The sequence below is a fragment of the Schistocerca gregaria genome, chromosome 2 (genome assembly GCF_023897955.1).
Source record: "Schistocerca gregaria isolate iqSchGreg1 chromosome 2, iqSchGreg1.2, whole genome shotgun sequence".
NCBI lineage: Eukaryota > Metazoa > Arthropoda > Insecta > Orthoptera > Acrididae > Schistocerca > Schistocerca gregaria.
Window position 1 is genome coordinate 431932829 of NC_064921.1, and position 20334 is coordinate 431953162.

Genomic DNA, 20334 nt, shown 5'->3' on the forward strand with positions numbered 1-20334 from the left:
CATTTAGGAAGGAATTTTTGAAATTTCACCGCTAAGGGGGAGGGGGGGGGGGTGAAATAAAGGATGAAAGATTTTTTGAAAGTACGTTACTATTAAAGCAATTTTGAGGCTAGAACTAGGAAAACTGGTTTTGGTTTCTTGGTCAGAAATAAAAAAAATAGTGTTTCTGCAATTCTGGAAATTTAACCCATGTTGGGGTGAAAGAGTAAGTGATAGTATTTTCTGAAAAGTAATTATTATTTAAGAATTGCTAAAGTATTTTTAAAGCTACATCAATAGAAATTGGTATTTGACTTCTTGGTTACAAATAATAAAAATGTGTTTCAGTGGTTTCGGAAATTCAGCCTCTATGGGGGTGTAACACAGGATGAAAAGATTTATGAAAAATTTCATTATCGAAGCATTTTTAAAACTAAATCTATGAAAATTTGTACATTTGGCTTCTCACTTCAAATTTTAAAAAAATGTGTTTTAGTGTTTTTGGAACTTCAGCTCTGAGGGCGTGAAACAGAGGATTAAAATTTTAATGAAAATATTATGTTATATTAAAATACTGTAGGTATCGTTTAAGAAAGGATTTACAAAATTCTACCGCTGAGGAGGAGGAATAAGGGATAAAGTGTTTTTGGAAAATATGTCGCTATTAAGGCAATTTTGAAGCTAGAATACTTTTAAAAAGTTGTATTCACTATTAAAGCAATTTTGAGGCTAGAACTAGGAACACTGGTATTCAATCTCTTGGTCAGAAGTAAAAAAAGTTGTTTTTCAGCATTTGTTTTTGGCCTATCGGAGTGTAAAATAGTGGATGAAAAAATTTCTTTTGAAAATTGGTGTTTGACTTCTCATTGAGAAATTAAAAAATGTTTTTCATTGTTTTTGGAAATTCAGTTCATAAGTGGATGAAACGGAGGATGAAAAGCTCATGAACAGATTTCATTATGAAATCACTTTCAAAGCTAAATGTATGAAAATTTTATATTTAGCTTCTTGATTAGAAATAAAAATATATGTATTAGAGGATGAAAGTTTCTATGGAAATGTCACCACAAGATCTCAGAAGGCATGATTAACAAAAACCTCTAACTTCAGCTACCAGGATTGCTTTTCAGTCTGAATTACTACATTCAGAAAAATCCATGCTTCTATGGTCTCAATTATCATGTCAAACTGGCTTTGTCAGAATTGCACACAAAAACAAAGGCATCTTTAACTTGTTAAGTTTTCTGTAATCCTAATATATGTTTACAAAATTATCTTTGTTGTAATTACTTTGCAAACTAATTGTTACTGATGATAAAATAGATACTATGTTTAAATGCCAATCCATATACAGGAATATCCATTTGTAATAACTAAGTACACTTTCTGAGTGTTGACTTGTACATGAACAGTGTGCATAAGAATGTATCAATTTAATTCAATTTTTTTAAACAATATGCACATTTTATATGAAGAATTGCTTTATTAAATGTTAATACCATTTCTGTGGCTTAGTTTGCATAGAGTAGGTACACTGTTTGCACAGTGTGTAGCTTTACACATGAGCATTGGACATAACAACATACAAATTCGATTAAAAATAAAAATGACAAAAAATTTGTGTTGACCATTAAGTCATGTGCGCACAGCAATGGGCACTAAGGCAGTATCTTAATAAAGCTGAGAATATGTATGAATGTCTAGGAAATCCTCCCAGGCCCCTGGACTGAAGTGTACCAAATTTGGCACACAAACTCCTTGCCTCAAGAGGACAAACATAGGGGGATTTACAATGCTATGGCTCTAACAAGTATGAAGATACAGACATGTGATTTTTTTAAGCCCCTGCCATCTAAGGTGTTGTGCATGACAGGTGTTGTAGGGAAACAGTACCAATCACCTTACTGACCTGCTTTGCAGGGCAGCCTACACATCTTTGGCAAGAAATGGTTTTCCATCCCTCAATGTGTAGGCAGCCCGGCAGAACAGGTGTGTTACGGCAGTAGTACCACCCTGCTTTATCACTCTTTTGCAGGGGCCACACATGTAGATGATGTGTGCATGTCTGGGAGAAGATCGAGATGAACAGAGTAGGAGATGGAGAGAGAGAGATAGGGGGGGGGGGGGGGAGGGTGTGTGTCATGAAGGTGTCGACAGGGAGAGGGGAGTGCAAGAGGGGATGGGTCAGGAGAGAAAAAGAGTAGTAGGTAGACACAGAGGGGATAAAGGAGATGAACAGAGAAAGGGGAGAAACAACATAATATCTGTGATAAATACTAAATCCTGGGTATGCTACCTGATGTAACCTGTTGCATGTCTGTCGACATGGTGGTCAATGACAACAGCACGGGGCAATCACTAATGGAATTCCTGCAGTCACTGACACTTCCTTGTATGCCACACACCATTTGGTGTTAAAGACAGGGGCATGCTTTATGTTAATGGGATATCTGAATGCCCCAAATCTGTACAATGGAGCATAACTGTGTGTAATGAACATATTACCAAATGGCATAACAGGTAGGGGTGGTTGTGAATCAGTATACATATCTCACACAACCCAAATTCCATTGGACGTCCTGGTGCCATTCTGCAGATTGTACAACCACACAGAGTTGATATTTGCCATCACAATAAATCAAGTACAAGGGCAAAGCATGGAGGTATGTGGCATAGACCTTATGATATGGCCAACTGTACATGGAATGTACATTAGCTCATCCATAAATTTATTTACACATCAAGGTGCCTGGGAATAGTACCCCCAATATTGTGTATAAGACTGTACTATCATAAACACATCTGTTGTGTCTTAAAGTCATACCTATATCAATTTCTGACAATCGCTGGCAGTTAGTGGAAGCACAGCTTGGGTATTTGGGAGGGGGGGAGGGAAATTGACTGAAAGAGAGAGAGTGTGTGTGATGCTGAAACAGAGAGTTTGCGGGGAGGCGGAGGGAAGGTTGTGAGGAGGCACATGGAAGAGTAAGTAATAAATACGTCGGTGAAGCAGGGGTATTCAACTAGTATATGCTCTCAAAGACAAAAAGAATGACCCACCATGACATGTACAAACAAATGATTAAGATTCCAAAAAAAGTGGAGCCTTTATTCAAGAGAAAGAGGTTTACAAATAGAGCAAGTCAATAACATGTTGGTCCACCTCTGGGCCTTATGCAGGCAGTCATTCACCTTGGGACTGATGGATAGATCTGTTGGATGTCCTCCTAAGGGGTATCGTGCCAAATAGTGCATTAGATTGTCAAAATCTGGAGGTGGTTGGAGGGCCCTCCCTATAATGATCAAAACATTATCAATTGGGGAGAGATTTGGCGATCCTGCTGGCAAAAAGGTAAGATTTAGCAAGTAGAAAGACAAGCAGTAGAAATTCTTGCTGTGTGCAGGTGGGCATTATCTTGATGAAATGTAAGCCCAGGATGGATTGCCATGAAAGGTATAAAAATGGGGCTTGGAATATCATCAACATACCACTGGGACGTAAGGATACTGTGGATGACAACCAAAGGGGTCCTGCTATGAAATGAAATGGCAACTCACACCAGCATTCCTGGTTGTAAGACTGTACACAGTGGGCAAGTCAGGTTGGTATCCCACCACTGTCTGAGGCATCCCTTCGGCCCAGAATCTCATTGAATTGAGTAGAATTGTCTTCAGTGCTGAGTCCTGCTTTGATATGAGTCCCAATGATCAGAGAAGATTTGCTAATGGGCTGGTCTTAATGACATGAATCATATACATAGATCACATGAGATTGCTGTGGAGGTCTACTCATTTCCTACTCTCAGCAAATCTGCTCTGATAGTGTGTGTCTCATTTGAGATGACTCTTACATTATGACAAAGATGAGGACACTCCAAGGTGAAAACCACTTTTACTTTCAGTTCCTTACTTATTGAGTTTTCTCCTCTTACTCATTTCCATAATCCTTTTATTCGTTGTTTTATTTTTACTTTTCCTCTTATGTACAGCAGTTTTTGTTGTTGTCTGTTCTTTTCATCCTTCTACTTAACTATTTGTCATTTCAGTATCTATACATACCAGTTACTCTTTTATGCTTCTTTCTCTCATGAATTTAGAAATAAATATACGTCTTCAACAAACAGGACATTTGAATATGAAGAATTATAAGTAAGTCTGGATGACATCTAGAATGATGTATGGAGGTGGGCTTCTACTATGTTTAGGTTATGTTGTCTGTGAAATAAAACAGCTATAGTTTTGGCTATTGTTACATATAGCCTTCATCAAGGTCATTTTTTGTTGTTGAACTTGACACACAACATGTAGCACTTAACCAAATTTTTCTAGTATCTTTCCTCAATAGAGTACAACATTTTTAAAAAACTGGAAGAATTGTACAAAATATTATAACAGTGACATTACAATTTTTATTTAATGGCATACTTTTATAAAATATGTACATCAATATTGTAAAAATATTACAATTCTCATAATAATTAAATGAGTATGTGATAAACAAATATCTTTCAAAGCAAAGAACTTAAGCTGTATAGAGCATAATAGAAAATTAATAGATTCATTACATAAATATCTATGGTCATTTTTTGGCTTGAACTTCTCCATTTTAGAATTTTAGCACCAAAACAAAATGTAGAATATTTGCCTGTCCAATGAGAAACCATATATAAAGAACACGTAATACATATCTTGAACTGCATGCAACCTACAATCACAAAGTACAATTTCAATTTTACAGGGTAAGTAACTCATAAGGGCATTTACGTGTCTCTTATTAAAAGAACATATAAAAGGAAACATTTTGAATCAATATTAATTTTAGGTGTTTCAACAACAAACATTAAAACATTTGGTAACAAAAAAGACAGATATTTATTAGAAAGAAGATAAAAAGAAATGAAATTTTTAATGTTTTTAATGCAAGGCGAGGGGCATTTGATGCACCAATGGCTTTGTATTGATTTTAGCACAGATGTTCTACATCAAGAGCAGACATTTATAAATTTTACCTTGTGACATTACATTTTTTGAAACTAACACGAAAGATCAAAAGTTTCTTCTGTCACTGATCGCCCAATGACTACAACCAGTTTGTAATATTGTCCATTGGACGAGTGATGAAGGCGCTATACTCCAGGTTTTTGAATTCAGGTTCAAATGCGCACTACAATTTTGATGAAAAGGCTTCTATGAAAAATCTTTTTAAACAATACAATCAACATTGGAATATTTTAGGTTTTCCTCTTGCATTCTATGTATGGACAAAGATTTTTGGAACTTTGTAACAAAGGCACATTTTATTGAAATAAATATTAACTCCTAATGAAATAAAAATGGAAATTTGTTAATAGTCACCATTTTTTCCCAGATCAAATGAATACAAATATATATAACATTGGAATTTCGTCTTATTTCATAATAATTTATATTTTATGCAAAAAATAAAATTAATAATAACTGGTCTTTCTGACAACACAGAAATAATAATACCTAAGTCACTCATCTACAGAGCGACACCAACATTTGATTACAATCATTACGAGTTGTATGCCAAAGAATAGATTCCTGTTACTTTTCTCACAAACTTTGGAATGTAGAACTGGTTTTTTTTTCTCTCCTATCTAAATGACAATTTATCTGGATCCATGGTGTTCAATATCTGGCTTCTCTTGTTAATGATATCATACTAATGTCAAGTGGGAAAACCGTGAACTGTAGGATGAATGCCATATTATTGAAAGAAGAAAGTATATAATTACATGTGATTAAGGTGTAAAATAATTAGCTCATATGATTACACATTTCATATAACACATAAGATAATAAATGACTGAGCAAATAATAGGTGCAAAAGTCTTATCTGCACATACGATCACACTTTACAACAAACATACTTTTCTCATGGTCCAAACAGGTTCAGCACACAAAAAGTCTTATATTTCTTGCATAATAATTCAAAGTATTGGCACCACTTATTCAAGAGTACATTACATTTCAATACAACATTACAAAGTCGTGACCAGTATACTTATCAGTAAATAAACCTGAGCACTGATACAATTTAGTGACAGACATTTCTTATGTTATTCAAAGATACAGCTTACTGCTTGCTATTGCAAAAGCAACTAAGCAAAATTCAGCCATCAATGAACCATAGCAGCATTTGATATGACAAATTATGATTGCTACAGTTATATGTATTTACAAATAAATTTACAGAAATTATTGCATTTGAGCACAAATTTATTGGTAGCTGCACATAATTCTTTACAGTAAAATGTAGATGCACTACTGTCACAGATGCTTGATCTACATTTAAGATGCATCTGTAGACAACTTTATACATAGAAAAGAACAGAACCTTTTTGATATCTGGTAACAGATAATATCAATATGACAACTTAAAACTATACTAGCTGGATGTATCAGGTATATCTGCCAATTTAAACTATGCCAAAAATTATTCTCAATAAGTCAGTAAAATTCATTCTCACTCACAAGTAAGTATAGTATTTTAAATCTTTCCATGTGGTTTTAACTTCATTTGCCATCATGAATGTACAAAACACCTGTCAGCCAATGTATATTTTTCAACCACTTTTTCTGGTCTCACAAGCACTAGCCATTAAAAACATAAATAAGACAAACTATATATGAAACCAGCACTTTCCAAATATCATATGCTTGATGCTCAAACAATGTTCTCCCAAAATAAGAAAATTTAGACTATTCTCGCCACAGAACTTTGATATACAACGTCAAGGTTCGTTCATTACACACATTGCCTTTTATCCCTTTATGGGGAATGATTTCTTTTTTTCAATTTTACATGTTCAATAGATGCACTGCACAGTTCACTAATGGTAATACACTTGCCCTTTCTCTCAAGAAGCACAATATGTTCACAGTGTCTGTAATAACACAACAGTTCCGTCTGTGAAAGGCAGTACCAGAAATTCTCCTCACGAATGCCTGAGTCTCTGTTCCATGGTAATGTACTGCCGAATGAGACGTGAAATCTCATGCGCTTGATCTGTCTGTAGCCGAGTAATACGCTGCTGCATCAGGTTACCACATTTCATATCCAGAAACAGAGTTCCATCCTCTGACTTCACTTTTCTGGTTGAGATCACCTCAGAGAAGGGATAATGAATCAGTGTTTCCTAGAAAAATATAAATACCACTTCTATTAGTGCAGTGCCTTTTAAGGGCTGAAAAGTTCATTAAAAATAAGGGTGTGAGACGTTCAGCTTGTAAAGTGAATAATTAATATTACACATTTTCTGTACTTCCTTTTGCAATATATTTGCTGCTACCTAAAACTATTGATTATTTTTCCATAAAAATACAATAATGTTAAATCATATTCATACTTACATGTGTCACCAGATCAATGAAATGGACACCATGTCTATTAAGGGCCAAAATGTGCTCTGAACGCTCTTTTGGATCTGACACACGCTTCACAGCAAAGAAACTAGATCCAAACAATGGCCATTTAGATAAAATGTCTGTAAAATAAAGAATACTTATTATAAAATGGAAAAGCAATATAAGTGTTGTAGTAAAGTTCTTGTACAATGTAAATAGTTTAGGATTAAAGGAGACCATACACTGAAAAGCAGAAGTATTGAGTTGTTGACAGGCACACACAACAGGGGGGGGGGGGGGGGTAACTTCCTAGCTCTGAGTTGTGGTGGGGGAACTGCCAGGTGGGGTGGGTAGAGTGAGAAGGAGATGGGAGATGGCCTTGTGGTGGGTGGCTATAGGCTTGGAGAGAGGTGGTAGGTCTGTTGGCTGGGAATGCAAGAGGGAGACACGACAGGTATATGGACTGGCATGATTGTAGTGGCCAGGGGGATTCACCACATGCCAAAGGTGAGATGGAAATGTGAATTGGGAGGGGGTGACACAATAAATGAAGATGAAACTGTTGGGTGAAGGGTGCAAGGACAGTGGGTTACCTGAGACTTAGTGCAGGATGATTAGAGGAGTGGAGGATGTGTTACAAGGGCAACTCCCAACTGCATAGCTAAGAAAAACTCGTGATGGAGGGAAGGATCCAGATGGCTTGGGTTGTGAAGCAGTCATTAAAATTCTGCATGCTGTGCTCAGCTGCATGATCTGCCACCAGGTGGTCAACTCTGTTCTTGAAAACAGTTTGGCTGTAGCCGCTCATCCTGATGGACAGCTGGTTAGTAGTCACACCAACATAAAAGGCTTTGTAGCAGCGTTGGCATATGATGTGGCTGCTTTCACAGGTGGCCCATTCTCTCATGGGATACATTAAGCCTGTGACAGAACTGGAGTAGGAAGTACTATTGGGCAGGTCTTGCACCATTGTCTGCAACAGGGGTATGATCCCTGTGGCCAGGGATTGGGACAGGGAGTGGCACAGGGATGGACTACGATACTGTGTAGATTGGCAGGTAATGGAACACCACTTTAAGAGGGCTGATAAGTATCTTGGGCAGGATGAGACAATCAAAGCCCCCATGAAGGATAAGTAAGTCCAGAGCATTAATGGGTGATGAGAGGGTGTTCCTCTGTAGATGATTCTTGGGAACTGGTGGGAAGGTTGGGGGTGTATAAGGATATGGCACAGGAAATCTGTTTGTGGACTATGTTTGGGGTGTATTGCCTGTCTGTGAATGCTTTTGTGAGACCTCCGGCATACTGGGCGAGGGAGTTCTCATCACATGGAACATATTTTTTGGTGTGTAAGGGATGGCAGTTACTGTTGGTGGTTAACGGGTTTAATGTGGGTGGGGATGTGGATGGAACCATCACAGAGGTGAAGGTCAATGTCCAGCAAGGTGGCACACTGAGTAGAGGAGGACTATGTGAAGTGGATGGGAGAAAAGTTGTTGAAGTTGTGGAGGAATGCAGATAGGGTGTCTTGGTCCTGAGTCCAGATCATGAGGATATCATCACTGACCCTTAACCAGACTAATGGGTTGGGAATTTTGGGAGACTAGGAAGGTTTCCTCTAGATGGCCCAAAAACAGGTTGAAGCAGGGTACGATGTGGGTGCCCATGGCTTTGCAGTGGATTTGTTTGTAAACCTTTTCTTCAAAGGAAAAGTATTTGTACATTATGATATTCTTCTTTAACGGTATTTTAAATAAGCTACTAATATATGTTAATTATCCAAAATTATGATATATTCTGCAAAGATTGCTTGCGAGTAATAATTATAACAACCACACAAAAGGTGGCAGCTCATACACCATATGAATAAACCTCAAGCTTCTGGAACCACAGTTCCCACAATCTGAAGAAAACAACAATGGACGGAGAAGGGGTGGGGCAGAGGAGAACACTGTTGTGTTTATGGGGCACTGAATTGCTGCTCATGTTTCACCTTGTTTAGGGATTAAGGTTCACAATTTGTTTCTTCTTAACAATGCATAACTGAGGAATTTTGCTGTTTGGAGGTGTCCATCCATTCTTTGAGCCTGCCTTTTATGCTGATATAAATAGGTGAAGAATAATTTTACACAAGTTAGTATGCAGGCAATCTTTTCCTTTCATAATGTGAGCCTTAACAGTGGCAACTAGAGTGAATATTCTAAACCTGAATGTAATAAATTTTCTTGAGAGAGAAAATCTTTTATCCACAGATTTAGGAAGCATCACTTAGCCAAAATCAGCTAGCTCTTTGCTACTGTGATAGCCTGAGAATTACAAATGAAAGACAACAGGCAAACACCATACCTAGATTTCCAGAAATTGTTTAATACAGTGGCACACACCAGACTGTTAACGGAGGCCCATGCACGCAGAACAACTTCTGAAGTATGTGAGTGGCCTGAAGACATTTTAAGTAAAACTCAGTACTGGACTGGAGTGTTCATCAGACACAAAGGTATAGTCAGGGTGCCCCAGAAAACTGTTATAGGACTGGTCTTGTTCTCTGTTGTGTCGTCTGATGAAGACACAGCCAGGGCTAAAGCACCACAGGCACAAAGATGCATGCTGGTGCTAGTGCCACAGAGACTGGCCACTTGTGCGAGTTCCACTAGCACTACAGGTGGAGCTGAGCATGACTCTGCCTCGGCCAATTGCCGGCCAAATATAGTCCGCCAATGACCAGACAACAATGGACAGAAGCCTACTTGGAAGATAGAAGAGCAACTCTCCCCCACTTGGTTATAGATCATCGTCCATGGCTGAATTAGACATGGAACATCATGTAGTGAACTTTTAGAAGTAAACACAGTTGTTGTAAATTGCATTTGCTATGTACTGTGAAGTTTACCTATGATTATTTGCAAGTAGCCATGGAGGACCTTTTTGTGTCATGTTACAAGCAATGTTTCAGGTTTCATTGTTGAAATAGTCACAAAGGCACGTTACTAATTCATTGGGTTGTTCTAGAATCTTTGTTCTCCTGTCCTGTTACCTGACCCTGGGGCATAGCTGTGTAGTAGTGGCAGGGAGAAATTCTTTTAGTGATGTACTGCAATGGAAGACATTTCACGAACTCACAAACTCGGCCAACTGTAACTACATTAGCAACTCAGCCTCCACAGTGTCAGCAATGAGGCCTTTGCAAAACTGGTGACGAGACATTATAAAATTCTCTAAATACTCATCAATCTAATGGATGGTATGAGCAGAAATCTGTAACTGATTGCTGATAATATTGTGGTGTGCAGGTCAGTGTCATCTTTAAGTGACTGTAGGATATAGGATAACTTGGACAGAATTATTATTTGGTGTGATGAAGGGCAGCTTGCTCTAAAGGTGGAAAAATATAAATTGATGCAAATAATTAGAAAAATGAATCCTATAAAGCTCGAATACAGTATCAGCAGTTTGCTACTTGATACAGTCACGATGAATATATATGCAGGTGGAATGTTGCAAAGTGATGTAAATGGGATGAGCATGCTAGGTCAATTGTAGAGAAAGTACATGGTTCACTTTAGGTCACTGGGAGGATTCCAGGACAGTGTAACTCAGTGATAAAGGTATCTGTGCAAAGAGCACTTCTCTGCTCTATTCTTGAGTACCACTTGAGAGTTTGGATTTCTCAGCAGTTTGTGTTAAAGGAACACAAAACAATTCAAAGGGTTGCTGCTATATCTATTATCAACACGTGAATATTATGGAAATGCTTCATGAACCCATGAGTGAATTCCTACAGTGAAGAAAATATGCTTCTCACGAAACACTATTAAGAAGCTTTAGAGGATTGTCATGTGCAACAGACTGCAGAACAATGCTACTGCTACCAACACATATCTCAATAAACAAACGTGAAGACAAGGTGAGAGAGAGAGAGCTCATACAGAGAGTAGTTTTTCCCTAACTCCATTAGCATGTGGGACAGGATAGGGAATGATTAGCAGCAGTAGAAGGCACCATATCAGGCACCATATGATGTAGTGTATTGTAGTGTATTTTTTACTGGTCCTGTAATTTACAAAAGCAGCTTATGCATAAGACATTGTAAAAGTCAATTTATATATGTAGAGGTGAAAGTGATTTCTATGTACACATATTTAAAGTTACAAATAATGCAGTTGGGCTGGCCTTGGCACCCAACGACTCTGGTCATGTATATATGTGTGTGTGTGTGTGTGTGTGTGTGTGTGTGTGTGTGTGTGTGTGTGTTTTGTCAAATTCTGATGAAGGCCTGTTTGGTGAAAAGCTTTGTTCAACAGTGTTTCTGTTGTGCCTATCTGCGACTCAGCATCTCCACTGTATGACGAGTAGCAACTATCCTTTTCATAGTATTGTCAAATAATACACTTCACACATTTACATATTGCTGTGAGCTGTACCATATACAGTGTGGCATATGGTTAGCATCGCTGCCTGGCATGCTGTGGGCTCATAGTTCAAATCCAATTCCCAGCTATTACTTCTAATCTAGTAATTATCAGTTCTGGAAGGTTCTTGGAGTTTCTTATGTTTGTATATTCTGGAATACTCAATGCTCATATAAATAACAGCACTCTCCTTCCAGTTCTTTTCTGGTAGTATATTGCTATTCATAGAAAACATGCCTTCAGAGCTCAGTGATGCACTTCACTGATGAACCTGCTTTCAAATCTTCACTTGATTTTGGCTGCGGTGGTGGAGATGTTGCATACTTGAGAGCATCTACATCAACGATGGCTTTAATTAGATGACGTGAAAGACACTGCCTATACAGACAGGAACTAGAATAAATGCTGTCAGTGCTTGATTTGTGATGGTACACATTGGCACAGCATGCTAGTACCTCTGACAAAAAGCATCAGAACCGCAAATTTTGAGATGTGTTGTGATAAAACTTTACCTGTGGTTGAAGCGATGTAAAGCAAATGCTGTATTCGTAGTTTGAAAATACTCAGAAAGGCATTAAAATAATGTTTGAACAAGTCTAAATTTCAAAAACAGTGTTGGAAATCAAGCACTTCATGCAGTATATCATTTCCACAGTCCATATATTTGGGAGGCCAATAAAACAGTAGTAAGTCAGCTGCACATCAACCATCCATCAATGTTTCACAGATATTCTGGTCAGGACCTGATGAAATGGCTGAAAGCATTCAACTGAGTTGTCAAATATGGCAGGTGGGATGACATGATGCATTTGACAAATGTGTACTTTTACTTGGAATGCAGAGCCTATTAACAGTTCAAGGTCAATGAAGAGAAGGTCAACAGCAGGGATAAATTCCAGGCTGACCTAAAGAAAACGTTTGGCAACAATCAGCATCACGTACACTTAGCAGAAGAACAATTGAAGAACAGGGCCCAACGTCATGGGGAAACGACACTACTGTACAAACAGTATGCAGAACTGCAGATAATTATAACAATCTGCTCTACAATCTGCAATAGCCTTGCCCTGTTGCCGTACAGAGGTCAATCCACTCTCTTAATTCACCAAATTCTGATTGGCATCAACGGTGGCTTTAATTAGATGACGTGAAAGTCTGAATATGACAAAAACTGACATCTCACACTTGGTGAAAGGGGTCACAGAAGACATGTACCAAGCTCTTCTGGTAAGGGATGTCACAACAGAGGAATTAATTAAGTGACAGTGCATTGAGGAAATTTAACGAAAAGAGTCAGGAAAAAGAAGTATGAGGGACTCCCACAAGTAGTCTCTACACCAATTTTAGAAGACCACCATGATATCACCTCTCTCATATGTCAGCTTGTAAGAAAAGAGGTACACTACTTTACGGCAGCCACAACTGTTTGACTGAGTAAGCAAGAGATAGCAGACAATAATGTTGGGTCCATACATCTCAGGAGGTTACAGAGAATGTTGAAGAAGAGGTGCATATATCTTTATCACCAATCTCAACCACCAGTCGAATGCGACACGGGGAATGGATCTGACCAACTCTGGCTGCAGTCATCAAACAACAACCTGGCACCTGACCAATGCAGGTATAACCAACTTCTTCACCAAATATAATGCCCCGCAGAAGAACAAACATTTAGAGGCCACAGGACAACACACTTGGTTTATTGTCACTGTGTGTTCCCTGGATACATTGTATGCTACTGCAGAGAAAGAGGATAAGTTTTCAACAACTACTATACCATCAGATGTTGATCAATGTAACGCTTCTGTTCATGACAGGCAAGCACAGATGGTTATAGTCAACATGCAGTACAAAGCCCGTCACTATACACTGAAAAAGGTTGCTCATCAATAAATACAACACAGCCATGCCCTCTAGCCATATGGAGGTCCAGTCACTTTCCTAGCTGCTGAGTTCAGAAAAACTAAGCAAGGCATACATTTACGAGGGTCAGGCCACCACACTGAAAATCCTCCATGGACAACAGACACAAACATGTCAGGAAACCCTCTGATGTCATCATCAATAGCCAACTTGTCTGGGTGGTAGTCATCTCAGGGACTTCCTTTTCTGTAACGCTGAATGCCTACCATTGACAACTAAGGAAAACTACATTCCTTGATAAGAAAGCAATTGTGCTTTAAGTCACAAATAGGAAATATATCCCACCTATAGGAACATGTATGGGAAGAATAACTGTCAATGACAAGACACAGGTCTCCAAATTTGTTGTTTTATCATATTGTAGTCATAACATTTGTCTTGGGTGGGACTTCTTGCAAGCATCGCAAGCTCAAGATCAATAAATCTATTCCCATAAGCACACATAGCAAAGATTGTTGTGAATGGCTGTTTGCCGTTAAAGACAACATCCAAGTGTCATCAAAAAGATAAGTCTCAGTCATCAATGGAGATACTTATTTTAAATGTGAAGCTTTTGTTGATGGCAAAAAGCAAGAGGGAAGGTAGGTCACTCTTTCATAGGTCTGCAAACTGAAGGGTGAGCAGGTGCTTCCCCACTCTATCTACCCCACTATACCACAAGAAGCAACTACGGGGTGTTTCACAAAATTACTATAACCCTCTGCAGTGCACCTTATGAATCATAGACAACGCAGTGCGCAGACATGCCTGTGGGCTTGTGATTTCCACAAGATGCATTAACACTCCATGTAACACAGATATGAATTACTAATAATACTAAGGAAAGAAATGCATGTAGAAACTACATAAATCTGTGCCCACTGTTCTACATTGCTATTGAAGAAATTGATACATCATCATCATGTAAGCCAGCTGTAGCATTCTTCCAAGAAAGGCAGCTTTCCCGATAATAAATGCTGCTCACTTTTCAGTCTGCAGAAAGTATATACTTCCCCACCATTTTATGTTCAGTTTTCTTATATGAGTAGACAAAAGAACTTCACCGATCTTGTTTATATAGTGGAATTATTTTCGATTTATGAAATGAGTATCTGGTATTGGGTGCCGGAGAGGTTGAATGCCCGCCAAAGGAGATGGACTCAGATGACCATCATGGGGCACCATGGCCGCACAGTACTGTGCTTGCACGGCTAGAGCACCACCGTCTCGCCACATGAATGTAGTGGCCCACAGCATTCCACATGGCTGTTGTATAAATGGCCAATCAGGGCACAGCTGGTTAGTTCAGTGCTGTGATGAAGGTGATCGCAGAATACTTTCCAAGTACAATATAAACTACTCCAAAACTGAGAAAAATTGCCTTACAGTTGTTTGGGTCACCAATTACTTCCAGCTTTACTTACGTGAGAGACCATTCACTGTTGTAGCAGTCACTATTCTCTATGCTCGCTGACTAACGTCAGGGTATGTCTGATCAACTGGCAAGATAAGCACTGACGGTCGTGGACTACGATATCACACTGGCGAACAATAACAAACACTGACACAAGGATGCCAACCGCCTTTCCAGGAATCCTGTAGTGGAATGCAGCATTATGGATGAAATCTTAGTCACTGTTGCATTAAGTTACATTACTGCTGGACAGAGGTCAGATCCGGCATTGCTGAAAACCATAGAAGCCCTAAGAATGAGGAGCCAACCAAAGGAGACTTCCAATTACTAAATGGAATATTGTATATGAGGAACTATGATCCAATGGGGCAGAAATGGTTGCTCACTATCCCAGCTTATCTAAGGTCAACTGTCCTGTAGTTTTTCCACTATGTTACAGCATCTGGTCCTCTGGACTTGTGATGACTCTAGACAGAATTATGCACAGGTATCACTGGCTAAGCCTCCACCAATCCGTTAGACACTATGTGAGCCACTGTAAGGAATTCCAGCAGCAGAAGTACGTTCCACAGTTACCTCCAGAGTATTTGGTACCAATTCCACCTATAGCAATGTCATTCAATCAAGTTCAAATTGACCTCTTATTGAGGTTCCCATAACCCAAAAACAGGAAATGATGGGTAATAATCTGCACTGGCTACCTCTCCCACCAATCTGTCAAGAAAGCACTGACAACTGCTGAAGCTCTAGAAACTGTGAGGTTCGTTGCAGAAGACATCATTTTGAAGGATGGAGCACCCTGTGCGACAATCTCTGATCACGAAAAAGTTTTCATGTTGCATCACCACAGGATCACAACTTCATCCCACTCATAAACATATTGCCTCACAAAGCGCTTTAATAAGATGATGGCAAATATACTCTCAATGTATGTTGATGTTGAACAGTGACTGAGATACAATGCTGCCCCTAGTTACATACAGATACAAAACAGCAATGTGAAATACTACGCGCTTCACACTGGTCTTTTGCTCCATGGTCACGATGCCGATACAAAAAGGACACACTGCTCTCTTTTGAAATGGACAAAAACTCACGATGACTACCTATAACACTTCATCAGAAGGACCGAAGAACTAAAATGTCTGGCTCGCATACAGAACTGGATGCCCAGGAGACAGACCAAAAGCACTATAACACCAAGCAGTGGCCAATGAGACACATCCTGGGAGACTTGGTATGAATTTTGAAACATGTTTAGAAAGTGGGACTATCAGATAAGTTACTAAGCACTGTTTTAGGCTGCATCATGCCCTCCTTGCTTGTCGGTCATCATTTACGAAGTTGAGGATTATGGTTCTTCATCATGAAGCAAAAGTTCAAAGAAATCTCCCATGTCCTTCGTATGAAGCCCTACAACATTTCAGAGGCACATATCAATGATGCGAGACTCAAGGAAACTGAAGACCCACTCAACGATCGCAAAGCTTCAATGGGCGGGGCTGCCATCTAAGCTTGACATAGTGACAAGAATGTGACAAAACAACCAGTGTGTGAGGATCCACCAGTGCTGGCATACAGAGGCCTATTAACAAGATCTAAATCCAGGATGCTGCAGTCAGTTCCAACGAGAACTTCTGAAACAGTGGGTCGCTGTTCCTCCAGATGAGGGAGCAATGCCGCAAGCTGTGTTGCATGCAATGTGGCGTAGCAGCTATCACCACTTGCTGATGTGCTGCGACCTGCCAGTCCAAACCCCATGCTTTCCAGTATTTATTGTTTCTGGAAGGTTCTCAAAATGTCCTTCATTTGTAATGTTAGTATATTCTGGAATATTTGATGTTTGGATAAATAGCAGTATTCCCCATCCAAAAGTTCAGTTATGTTCTGTTCTGGCTGTACATTGCTGCTTGTAATAAACATGCTTTCAATGTTAAGTACTGCTTTCAGATTTGGACTCAATTATATAATACACATCATACATTCTTTTAAGGTAGTAATACCACGGATGCTGTAAATATGACTTTTAAGATTTTCCAAAGGTTTTGACCTCAGTATTTGCTTTTATGTTTACAGGAAGACTGTTACAAAATTGAACACCATGTGGACAGTATAGTTTTGGCACAAGGACATAACAATTTGGGTCGCATATAAGTTTCTGTTTAGTCTGGTAATGCTGTTATGAATATCAAATTTTATTTGGAATCTACTGTCTTTCACTATTACATTCATTTTAAAGAATACAAGGGTTTCCATAATGTATATACATGGTAAAAGTAAAATACTGGAGCACTAATAGCACTTTTTTTCAGTTTGGTTTTGGTTTGAATGTGCTGATAGCTGCTTTAGCATTTCCCCAAAATGTGACCCCATGATTAAGGTGAGAGTGAAATAAGGGAAGATATACTTTCTTTACTTCTTTTCTCATGACAGCAAGAGTTTAATGAACAAAGAGGGTAGCAGGTCTGGCTCAATTTTAAGTTAAGATATTGTATATGCTTTTTCCATTTTGCATTCTTTTGCAGCCATAATCCTAAGAATTTGGTTTCTGCATTGTTACCAAGTAGTTCACCATTGATGGACAGAAATGTGATGTACATATCTTTGTTCAGAGCATCATGATATTTTATTGCAATAGCGTTGTTCATTTGTTGAAAGCTGATTTTCTGTGCCCAACTGCTAACTTGTTCTGTGACAGTGATTACTCATTGTTGTAATTATTTCTTTCTTCCCCTTTTAATAGCATTTTGGTATCATCTGCAAATATGTCTGTTTTATGAGCATACACATTTAAGCTTAGATAATTAATTAATAAAAAGTGCAGAAGTGGTTTCATTAGTGATCTTTGGGGTAGGCCACATATGATTACATTGTACTGTGTCAAGTGTTGAAAGTAATTTTAAGGTTGGCATTAGTGAACCTGATGCTCTTTGCTGGCTTATGACTGTTCAGGAGACAATGATCCAATGGTTAGACAGACATTGATTATCATACTTTACAAGCTTTGACAGCAGACTCTTACAATCAACCAGGTCGAAGCTTTTGATAGGTCAGTAAATACTCTTTTTGAATCCTCTTTCTTGTCCATCAGGCTTAGTATGCAATTTATGCAGTCGTAAATGGCAGTAGTTGTTGATGTCTTATTTCGGTATATGTTTTATTCATTATATAGGAGTTTGCTTTTATTTACAAAATCGCTAAGTTTGTCATACATAACTTTTTCTAATATTTCTGAAATGGGAGAGAAAATTGTGGTGGGCCTGTAGTTATTTACATTATCCCTTCCACATTATTATATATTGGAATTACTTTAAATGTTTTCAGGACATGCTTGAACTGAGAAGTCACATAAGTGTTTAAGTAATTCAACTTGTTTTCAGCACTTTTAGTGAATTGTGCAGGGACACTGTCAATGCCTGCAGAGTCGGAGTTTTTAGTCTTTTCATTGCTTTTGCTACTTCACCTTGTGTGGCAATGCTGATGTATATCGTCCTACAACAAATGCTTACTTTATATTTATTAGAATGGGTATTCTTATTTATGTTTGATTTTACAATATTCTCAGCAATGCCCATAAAAAACTTTAAAAATTGATTAAAAACAGTCTTGGCCATGAAAAGATATTTATTTGCACTGGTTACCAGTTTTGGTCAGATTGTAACATCCTCAGACCATTTACACCATGTTAGGGAGTGGCAGTGAATGTCACCTGCTCAATATTACATTAAGATTTTCTTTATGCTTACTCCATTTTACACTAACATTTATGGAGCCACAACACATGCTTTGTTCGCTGCCACGGCCTACCATCATGGTATAAATGGTCTGAAGCTGGCCATATTCTGATTGAAACTGGTAACCGCTGCAAATAAATATTTTATTGCAGTCAAGACAGATTTTAATCCATTTTTAAATTATTTTAGTCAGACCACTGCACTTCTCCACAAGAAATGTTCTCAAAAATGCCTGTAAAAAGTCATTAAATATGTAAGCTACTTCTAAGGGGTTTGTTACTTCTTTATTTTCTTGTGATACTGTTATATATTTACATGTTTCTGTTTTTATAACACTTCACATAACCTTTACTTTGTTTGTTGAAGTATAAATATATTTATCACTATGCATTATTTATTATTTGTTCACACTCATAAACCTTGTGTTACTTACTGCAGATGACATTTCTGTTTTGATGACTATCGGAACTATCTTGTGTCAGTTCATGGATGTTTTGTTTTGACATCTAATGCATGTTTTCATACCTCAGGCAGTTAGTCTGTTAGTCTCTCTCCTGACATTGTTGATTAAACACAATAAATTTTAAATGCATTCACTAAGCTCTGGGATTTCACTTTTGCACTTCATACATCCTATCTTCCTACATTTTTGTGTGCATCATGTCAATCCACTTTGGCATTAAAACCATGTATACCTATAAACACTGCCCTCTTGACACACATATGTAGAAGAATAATCCAAATTTTGCAAAATGGGTTGTCACTTGTAACACAAGTTAAACACACAGAATATATGAGACATAAATGAAGCAGGACTTACCTAATACTTGTGCTTTGGCCTGTATTGTAGACAGTCCTTGGACATCATGCCAGTTGCTCTGCACCATGTTTACCCATTGAGCTGGTTTCACATCACGTACTGATAAGGCAGGCTTTGGTAACAAGAACTTCGTTTCTTTCATTGTTGGCAGATGTGTCATGTCAGCAGCACGATGCAGTAGTGCAGCCATCTTAGCAATGTCATACTGAGGGCAAACAAAAATCACTCATTTTTACTTATACCTTTTACAGAAAAACACATCTTCTTCTGGTAATGTAACCATTCATTCTCTGATCTAAATAATTCACACTAAACATAATATCTTGTGTAGTTATCTACTTGCTTATTAGCCAGAATAAAGTCTTAAATATTACTTCAGTGATGAATATGACGGCTACAAAATATACCCAAAATGATTTTATTCAAAAGGATAGCCGGAAGTTCTGTACACTTTCTTCTATAGCCATGGGTAATCTGGAGAGTAATAAGGTATTGTAAAACAACATAACAATGAAAGATTGAAGATAAAAAATTGAAATCAACGCATTTTTAAAAAAAATTCTTCGTCAGGATGTAGATTGGAAACAGGAATAAGAATTGGAACTTGTGAAGGTGACGCCCCAAATCCAATATAAAATTACACATTGACACAGGAGACAGTAGGAAGCAACACTAGATCAATATCAAAGAATCACGACTCATAGT

The 20334-nt window shown here is 38.2% G+C and overlaps 1 protein-coding gene across 8 annotated transcripts in view; it reads right to left on the reverse strand.

The window, feature by feature from the left end:
* Positions 1-1447: 1447 nt before the first annotated feature.
* The window catches only part of LOC126324633 (unconventional myosin-XV), a 921967-nt gene continuing 903080 nt past the window's right edge, over positions 1448-20334 (reverse strand). For 6 of the 8 annotated variants that reach the window (XM_049995079.1, XM_049995082.1, XM_049995077.1 and 3 more), the window contains 3 exons: positions 19630-19834; positions 7357-7490; positions 1448-7142 (listed from right to left, as the gene is read on the reverse strand). In XM_049995079.1, coding sequence (XP_049851036.1) covers positions 6942-7142; positions 7357-7490; positions 19630-19834 — 540 coding nt within the window. In that variant the 3' untranslated portion in view covers positions 1448-6941. The remainder of the gene's footprint in view (positions 7143-7356; positions 7491-19629; positions 19835-20334) is intronic. The other 2 variants (XM_049995083.1, XM_049995084.1) reach the window with 2 other exon arrangements.